This window comes from Sinocyclocheilus anshuiensis, unplaced genomic scaffold (genome assembly GCF_001515605.1).
Source record: "Sinocyclocheilus anshuiensis isolate Anshui unplaced genomic scaffold, SAMN03320099.WGS_v1.1 scaffold1719, whole genome shotgun sequence".
Classification (NCBI taxonomy): Eukaryota; Metazoa; Chordata; class Actinopteri; order Cypriniformes; family Cyprinidae; genus Sinocyclocheilus; species Sinocyclocheilus anshuiensis.
Window position 1 is genome coordinate 749,194 of NW_015551147.1, and position 9,700 is coordinate 758,893.

The 9,700-nt window shown below is 32.9% G+C and overlaps 2 protein-coding genes across 2 annotated transcripts in view; one reads left to right on the top strand and one right to left on the bottom strand.

Annotated features, from left to right (window-relative positions):
• Positions 1–2,867, top strand: part of tmem26a (transmembrane protein 26a) — a 6,147-nt gene extending 3,280 nt beyond the window's left edge. Inside the window, exons 5-6 of the mRNA XM_016453473.1 lie at positions 1,159–1,238; positions 2,391–2,867. Of these exons, the coding sequence (XP_016308959.1) occupies positions 1,159–1,238; positions 2,391–2,695 (385 nt within the window). The 3' untranslated portion in view covers positions 2,696–2,867. The remainder of the gene's footprint in view (positions 1–1,158; positions 1,239–2,390) is intronic.
• Positions 2,868–6,980: 4,113 nt separating this feature from the next.
• cdk1 (cyclin dependent kinase 1) overlaps positions 6,981–9,700 on the bottom strand; it is a 9,498-nt gene continuing 6,778 nt past the window's right edge. The window contains exons 7-8 of the mRNA XM_016453474.1: positions 7,409–7,550; positions 6,981–7,312 (exon numbers count right to left, since the gene is read on the bottom strand). Coding sequence (XP_016308960.1) covers positions 7,199–7,312; positions 7,409–7,550 — 256 coding nt within the window. The 3' untranslated portion in view covers positions 6,981–7,198. The remainder of the gene's footprint in view (positions 7,313–7,408; positions 7,551–9,700) is intronic.

Below are 9,700 nucleotides of genomic sequence, written 5' to 3' on the forward strand. Positions count from 1 at the left end.
GCTTTTATTGTCCTCATTTGTAAGTCGCTTTGGATAAAAGCGTCTGCTAAATGACTAAATGTAAATGTAATAATAAATACTAAAAACCAATGACATTTCTCTTTCAGATTGTATTTTGTGTAATTAAATGTCAACCGTGTTACATTTAAAATGTGAGGGTAATGTTACTGGCATTTACTAGGAAATATCATCACACCACACAATATTGTTCGATATTTTGTATGGTACATTTCTAAGGACAAAGAGAAAATTGGCTTTTTGTCAGAAAATCTCTAAAGCATTTTAGAAAACAAACAAACACAAGGAACAGACAAAGCATATGAAGTATTTAAAAAGGCAGACTTTTTATTTTAATTTCATTTATTTATATTTAATCAACTAAAATTTATAATAAATGGTGACGTGCAAATATGTGACCCTGGAGCACAAAACCAGTCATAAGTAGCACGGTATATGTAGCAATAGCCAACAACACATTGTATGGGTCAAAATTATCATTTTTCTTTTATGCTAAAAATCATTAGGATATTAAGTAAAGATCATGTTCCATGAAGATATTTAGTAAATTTCCTACCGTAAATATATCAAAACTTAATTTTTGATTTGTAATAGGCATTGCCTAAGAACTTCATTTGGACAATTTTAAAGGTGATTTTCTCAATATTTAGATTTTTTTTGCAACCTCAGATTCCAGATTTTCAAATAGATTTATCTCAGCCAAATATTGTCCTATCCCAACAAACCATACATCAATGGAAAGCTTATTTATTCAGCTTTCAATGTCAAAAAAATTGACCCTTATGACTGGTTTTGTGGTCCCGAGTCACATATAAAATTACCGGTTTTTCTTTTACTTTGTTTTTTCTTTCCTTTTTTTGTATTGCACTCTAAATACAGTTGAATCAATCATATACAGAGACAGGATCTCTGGTTTTTCCTGTCAGTGATATCAGTAGTAACACAAATGGCCCCTTTCCTGAGAATGGGCTGTCAGAGTTGATTTTTTTTTGTGTCAGCTGGTAAAAACAGACATAAGTATTGCTGTTTGAGAATCATTATGCCAGCCATAATGCCTTGTTGATTTTCAAACTCATATATAAATTCTAATGCATTATTTGATGCAGATCTGCATAACAAGTTCTTTACTGTGTGTTATAGGGAGAACAACAATCAACTGGTGTATGTAATCTTGGCAGTGTGGACATGGAGTATGTTGCAGTTTCCTTTTCACCTGGCAGGTTTGTGATCACCTATTTGTGTTTCTTTAACATCCCACCATCAAACGTCACAGATGTTGCTTTGAAAAGCAGCAACATGACCTATAAAACAGTTCAGGCTCCCTCAAGTGACTGGAGGAGGACCCTGCTGTTCTGTGAAATTTCAGTTTGACGCTCAGATATCGTAAATGTTTCATCCTGCTCCATCAAAAGTATTTTTCTTACCCTTGGAGCTCACATAAACTAGCGGTTTGGGATGCAACTCAATGTAGTGTAACAGCGCTCCAGTCGTTTGTAGATCAACAGCATGTGTTTTTGTTGCGTTATGCTCTATGCATGCTGTCCTTTGAGGAATGAGAGCTTTGGCAGCCGCATGAATTTAAACATTACCAAACCCCATAGGAAGAGGAGGGGGTGGATTTTTTTTGGATCTTTTCAACCATTTGCCAAAAGTTAAACTGACTGTTCACTTCTGCAAATCTACCCTGCTGACTGGTCTGTAAACTATGGAAACTTATTTCTGCCATGAAATAAAAAATAGAAAATGTAATTACATATTTTTATCTCACCATTCGTACTTTTTTAGATTTGTGAGTTATATAAGTTATAAACTTATAATTGCAAGTTCATATAGAAACATTAAATTCTGAATTGAGAAACTCGCAATTGCAAGGGAAAATTTTAAAATTGTGAGATAAAAAGGTGTAATTACTTTTTTTTTTATCGTGTGGTGGAAACAAGAAATAACAGAATTTTGAACTGTATACTCAGAATTCTGAGGGAAAAAAAACAGCTCATAGCTCAGATTTCTGAGGAAAAACATAAAAAACCCACGCATTTAGAGTCATTGATTTCCCATAGTTTATGGAGCAAAGTGCTCTGTAGTCCAAAAAACAGTCATAGTGGCCCTCTGCCAAAACTGAAGCGATCACCACTATTTAAACTCTAGTAAAACCCTTCAATTTCAACTTTATTAAAAACGAACACTTTTACAAATTAACCTTTTATTGAAACAATTAAAACATGATTCAAAACATAACATTTCCTGCAAAAAAACTGAACAGTTAGCTATGTCTAAACTTGGCTAGTGTAACATGCAAATTGATTTAGTTTGGCTTGGAGTTATAATATTAATATCTCTGTGTTTGTTTCTCTCTTTCATGTATGTTACAGTTGTGACGTCCCGGCCGCAGAACTCAGATGAGCCGAAGGGTGGAAACGGCTGTTGTAACTTGGTCTTGTCAAGACACAGTACAGATATTTGGAACATCGTGGAGAGTTTGTTTATCCAGGACGGGCCCTTTCTCGTGGTACGTCTCATTGTGATGATATACTTTGATGTGTTCCACCAGATGTTGGTCTTCTTCGCTATTAAGAACTTTCTAGTGGTCGTCCTCAACCTCTACAGGCTCATAGTTATCTGTCAAGATTTTAAACCACCGTCATCATCACTACCATCTACCTCTCCTCCAATATGAAAGAAGCAAAGAAAATAAGATTAAAATGAAAATGTAGCTTCTTCAATACAAATACATTCCATTAACTGTGCCAGATGTTTTACTTCAAACTGGGATCTGGGGACCCCCCCAGGGGGATGCAAGAGAGTGCTAGGCAGTGTTATTTTATTTTAGTGTCATTGAGATACTATTAGAATATTTATTCATATTTTAAATTAGTTTCTGTTTTATATTCAGTCATTTTAGTTAAAGTTTTAGTCATTTTTTATTAGTTATTGTCTGTCTATCTATCTATCTAATTTTTAATTTGATTTTTAGTAAGTAGTTTTAAAATAAGACATTTTGCCTAGGCAACTATTTGAAATAAGTTCTATAGGGTCAGTGGAAAAGTTTATAAATAAAAAACTGATTTAAATCAATTGATTTAAAAATAGATTTAAACAAATAAATAATTCATTATTAATACTATATTATTAATCATAATAATAATTATGATATATAATAATGCTATTATTATTAATCATCAATACACTATTTTATATCATAATACAAACGAAATATTTTCCAAATAATCTTTTGCACATAATTTAATATTATTTATACATTAAAAATTTATAGCAACATTTTAAATTTTAGGATGGGGGTCCCTAGCACCAGGATGATCATATTTGGGGGTTAGTGGCATCAAATAAATTGAAAACCCCTGGCTTGTACTGCTTAGAAACACATTTATGGGTCACAACAGTTTTAGAAATGTATTTTGAATGTGAATATGTTATGTACAACCAAACTAGGACCAATAGTAGATGTTATATTACGGCATTCATTATTTGGTTCCTAATTTTAAAATAGTACTTTTATTGAGCTTTTTTAATGTTTTACAATGCTTGTATGTCAGACAGTGTTGTGAAGCAAGATCAAAAACAGTAAGAGAACTCTAGTTTTGTTTGTATAATGAAATGTCGGAGGCAGACACACATATCTATTGCGTACATGTGTTAAAAGGGGTCTGCTCATGCGTGATTACTCTGTGCATTCAGATATGACTCTATGATATCAGACTATTTGAGTCACTCTGACATGCGAACAGGCAGAGATAATTAGAGAGAATCTGTAGTTGATCTACAGCAGTTCCTAGATCAGCCTTTTCAAAGGACCATGCATTTTAACCAGAGATATTTACAGCTCCTGAACACAGCTGTAACCAGTATGTGTCTAGTAATGTTCACTTGAAATAAATGTTTTGGTCTAGTTTCTATATATCTGGATTCTCTATATTTTTGTATAAGGGATGATCTATTCTGGTTATCTCCACGTCGTCTTTCTCTTCCTCTTGTTTTCTTTCATACTTTACATTCACAGTATCTCTCAGTTTCCTTCATGTCTTCAAAGTACAAACTCTGGGTTGGGTGGTTGTATCTGTTTATGTCTGTCCCCATCTGTTTCTGAAACATACACACATCCCTAAAGCAGGAAAACACACATTACTTCATTAAACATTTCATAAGAGATTTCAAACTTTTCTATTTTTACCCAGTAGAGGAAACAGGAAATAGCTACACAAGAATAAAACAGGATACCAACAAAGGAAGTTGGATTTAAATGGACAACAGGGGCAGGTTGACCTACTACATATGCTTACTGAGACCTGTACTGTGACCTTTGATTTACAGTAGATCAACACCGTTTTGTTGGGTAAATATTAACCAATGGATGCAACCTCCCCAATAAATCTCATTAATACATTGATTAAATGGGACATGTTGATGAAGGTAATGCAAGATATTTGACAAATTTTTAGTGCTTTGATGATTTTCAGTGTTCTTAAACATGGTTGATTGTTTTTGATAAACCATACTTCGATCTTTAAATTTCTGCAACCACCCTGCATTAAAGGAATAGTTCACCTAAAACTGAAAATGTAAAAACTGAAAAAAGAACATGATGGAGTGAGATCCAGGCAGACGAGTAATGATTATGTCAGAGGTCAATTTTAGATGAAGGAATAACAAATTTATTAAATAAAAATCATTGATGCATTAAAACAATAAAGTAAATATGAGAATTATAATAGGAAGTACATTTATTTGTATTAAAGTGCAGAGTATTCCAAATTATTATATCTCAGGGATGAAGCAATGAATATCAGAAGAAAAGCTCAAAAGCAGTAAGATAAAAGTAGAATGCAAGGACATGGGAAAAGCAAAAGAAACAGAAGAAAGGAGGAGATGAAAGAGTAAAGGTAACCTCTTCACTGCAGAGTATCCATTGGGTGAGCAAGTGATGAAATGCTTTATTTCTCCAAATCTGCTCTGATGAAGAAACAAACTCATTTACATCTTGGATGGCCTGAGGTTGAGTACATTTTAAGCATATTTTCATTTTTGGGTGAACTATTCCTTTTACAAGACAAGCATTTTCAAAAAGTGCCTTCGGGCTAATGATTTGTAATACACAAAGGTTTCCTTGTGCTGTAAACCAAAAAGGCAGTTTACAGTACAGTGTGCTCTCAATCTTATGAATATTCTTGACTGTGTCAGAGTCTTTTCTCTATAGCACCCTTTGTGAAGTCATTATATTGCAGAGCTCTTAGAAGTCAAAAATACTAGTAGGACTGACCTAAATGACTAAATATACAGATACATTTCATTGAGTATAACTGATATTAAGATATGATAATAGGCTTTGGTACAGTCATGTACTGAAGAAAAAACTGGTTAGTTAAAATAGTGAATCATTCTTTTTATTCTCAAAGTTTTTTGTGTCCTATATTATTCAAAAAGGGGATAGGTTATGTACACAGTCATTTAGAGCTTGCTATGCAATCACATTTGGAGAGATATCTTTGGAGTCAGTATAAAGCAAGCTTACACACACTCAATCACTCGTTCACTGTTTAAACAAAGAAACTATCTATTTCAGAAAAAACATCATTAATATTACATGAAACATGATGTGATCTGCAAAGAAATGGTATTTAACGGTTTACAGAGTAGACATGGAGAAGGAAAAGAAATCATGAAGCAATAGTACCAAATGCCTTGGATATTTTCTTTCTATTTTTCTGGCAAACACTATGGGAAACATGGAAAGGAAGAGAATAGTATGCTTTCATGCTGAGAAGAATGAATGGGTCGAGTGTTTGTTGTCCAACGCTTTCTTTCACTGCACTGCAGAATGCTAGTTCATTACTAATGATCAAACAGTGTTGGACATCAAACACTGAGCTCATTACATTAGGTCAAGACCAGACTCTCAAAGTTTGGACTTTTCTACATTTAACAAATTCTACAGACACATACTTTTTTTTTTTTAATGGAAATAAATCCTTTGTCCACAAAATTGTCTCACTTACTGGTTATTTTATGTTCCTGTAGCTGAAAAAAGTAAAGCATGGCACTACTAGCACCAAAGTTATGGGTTCAATTCCAGTGAAATGCATGAACGGGTAAAATGTACACATCAAAAGAATATTTTACCCAAAAATGAAAGTTTGCTTAAAATTTACTGACCCTCAGGCCATCCAATCAAGATGTAGATAAGTTTTAGGAAAAATTTAGCATTATGTTCCTCAACCCTTGCTTACCACTGGGAGTGAATGGGTGCCGTCAGACTCCAAGTCCATCAATAAACATCTCATACACTGCATGTTTGTGATAAGAAAGTCTATCAAGAAGGCCTTTTAACTATAAACCGTTGCTTCTGGTTAAAATAGGAGTCCTCTATCCATAATATTGCTTTCTCAAATGGAAAAAGTCATCTTTGTCTGAATCAGGAGAAATAGGCACAGATCAAGTACTGTTTACAAGCAAAAACAGACAAAAATCGTTCTTAAATGTCAACTGGATTTTGATGTGAAAGGAAAATGGGGGCAGATTTATTCACTGGAAGATGCATTATTATGGACTAGTATTTTGGCCAGAAATGAAGTTTAGGAGATAAAATGCCTTAACGGTAGATTTTTTTTATTTTTTTTTACAAACACACAGCATTTTACTTTACAAAATGTTAAGTGGACTAGTATTTTGGCCAGAAATGAAGTTTAGGAGATAAAATGCCTTAACGGTAGATTTTTTTAATTTTTTTTTACAAACACACAGCATTTTACTTTACAAAATGTTAATTGATGGACTGTCGTGTCATTTACGCGTGTATTATTGTGATGTTTTTATCAGCTGTTTGGACTCTCATTCTGGCGGCACCCATTCACTGCAGAGGATACAATTAATATAATGTATTAGTGTACATGAAAACAGAAGACATCAGTCCATGATGGGATACAAAGTGCTCTTTATTATGAACAGTTTATCTTTGTAATATGCCACTTCAGGTCCACAAAAAATATATGTTTTATTTACAAACGGGTGTTTGATGTAACAAAACAGGATAGGAAAAAGACATACAAGAATACAAAACAAAAGTAGAAAAAGTAGAAAAGTACAAAAGCCACCCAATAAACAAATGAGCAAAAGGTTAATTATTGTGTGTCAAAAGACTAAGCTTACATTGCTTTAGAACTGAAGTCTATATCTTGAGGTTACTGGCTGGAAGAGTGCTCTTGTCTAAATCGTCAAAATATGGATGTGTCATTGCTTGCCGTGCTGAGATCCGCTTAGGAGGGGCATAAATCAGCATTTTCTAAACAAAGACACAATAAAAATAAATATGCGAGGAGAGAAAGAGACAAAACCAAACAGATAAATAGGACACCGGTACGTTAGGACAGCCTTTTACCGTGAGCAGGTCAATGCCGTTCTTGTCCAGGTTTTTCACAGTATTGGCCAGATTCCCAGATTTCCACTTTGGGAAGGTATTCTTATAATCTGGCAGCGACTCAACATCTGGCCAGACCTCATTGTTAGGGGTTCCCAGAGTCCTGCATATAAATATAAATCACAGAAAATGTTTCATTTTGCAAGTAGCTGGTTGTAGCTTTAACAGTATTGTAGCAGTACACTTTATCTTGGGATGACTGACAGTAATATTCTGAGTTATGCTGAAGTTTTTTTAATACTTTTATTTAGCAAGGACCCATTATTAAATTGACCAAAAGTGACAATGACATTTATAATGTTACAAAAGACTTCTATTTCAAATCAGCATCTATCAGAATTATTTCTGAAGGATCATGTGACATCGATGACTAGAGTCATTTCAGTTTTGCCATTACAGAAAAAAATTACATTAATATACACTGACATAGAAAACAGTCATTTTAAATTTTAAATAAATGCAGCCCTGGTGAGCATCACAGCATTTAAAAATGTAAAAATCCTACCAACCGCAAACATTTGAACGGTAGTGTAGTTATTTTCATGTTAATGCCAATATTAAAACATTAAATGAATTTACCCAAAATACAGTATGAGAAGAATAGATGTCAATAGATCACAAAATGAACATCTATCAGTCCTCTTAAATTACAATTTTAGTGACGTAAAGTGAAATGGCAAATATAATCTAAATAAAAGTAAAAATAGGGGAAAAGAGCAAGCATAAGTATCTAATATTTATACATTAACATGTCAATACATTAAAAAATCTTTAGGGATGCACCAAAATGAAAATTCTGGGCCGAAACCGAAACGTCTGGATGCACTTGGTCGAAAACCAAAACCGCTTTGTAATGATTATTTATTATTTTATTAAATAATACAAAGTAATTTTGTAAGACTTTTTAATTTAACTCAATTTTACTGATACTGAATTTAAAAAACACAACATACTTTATACTGAAAGTAACAATAAAATTGGACAGAATTTATACACTAAAAAAAATAATGAATCGGATGAACTCAACTTAATTGAGGGCAGGATTTCCATCCAATAAATATGTGTAACCCCAACTCATAAAAAACAAATTCATGCAATGAAACGTAATTGAGTTGGGCCAACTCAATTTGATCAAATATAGTTTAAATGAAATTGATACGTTTATGACGAGATTTTTTTATGTTTGTTGAACTCAAACTAAAACATTTAACTGGAAAATAACATTTTGTAGGGCTGTGCAAATAATCTCCATCACCTGCTTTCAAATGGAGCGGCATTTAATACACAGAGCCATAGTTCACTGACAAGCGACGCAATATCGCGTTCATTATCGCTGATGTATCGCCTGCGATAATGAACGCGATATTGCGTAGCTTGTCAGTGAATTACAGCTCTGTGTAGTAAATGCCATTCCATTTGAAAGCAGGTGATGGAGATTTACTACTAATCACAGAACCGGCTTTACTGACGAGATGCGCATGATAATCGAATTCGATTATTTGCACAGCCCTAATTTTACACAGAAATCCTTCTAAACACACACAAAAAAATGATACATTAAATTTACTTAACTTTAGGCATTAGCCATATGATGGTTTTGTTACCTCCATGGTATGACCAAAGTAGTTGTTTATGTTATTATTACAGGGTTTCTGCAGACATGAACAAGTTAAATTTAAGACTTTAAGACCTTTTTAATACCACCTTATATGAAATTTAAGACCTAAACCGGTAATGGAAATACACATTTTATTACATACATATGTAATATTTAATGTGTATAAATTAAAAAGAAAACAAAATATCATTGCTGTAATAAATGCTATTTATTACTACGATATACAGTGAACTTTTCATGACAGCAGACAATATTCCATACAAAATATCCCTGCAAAATAACTGCATCACTGAGATTTTTGGTTGAGTAAACAATTTATTCTGAAGCAATATTTCCATCAGTGTTCTATCAGCTTTGACATACTTAAATCTGCATATTTACCTTTACAAAGGCCTATTTTTTTTAACCTTTTTAGATTTATGCATCATCTTACATGTCAAATTATTATAATTTATCAATAAATTCAATATACACTATAGGGCTGCTACCAGTCAGATTAAATAATTTACACTGCAAATAACAATAATTACAACTGCAATAAATAATGTTATGAGATTAATGTTTTAAATGCATTTATGAATATACAAATAAGAAATGTTGAGGGGGAAAATGCATACTTTTCAACATACTTCTCA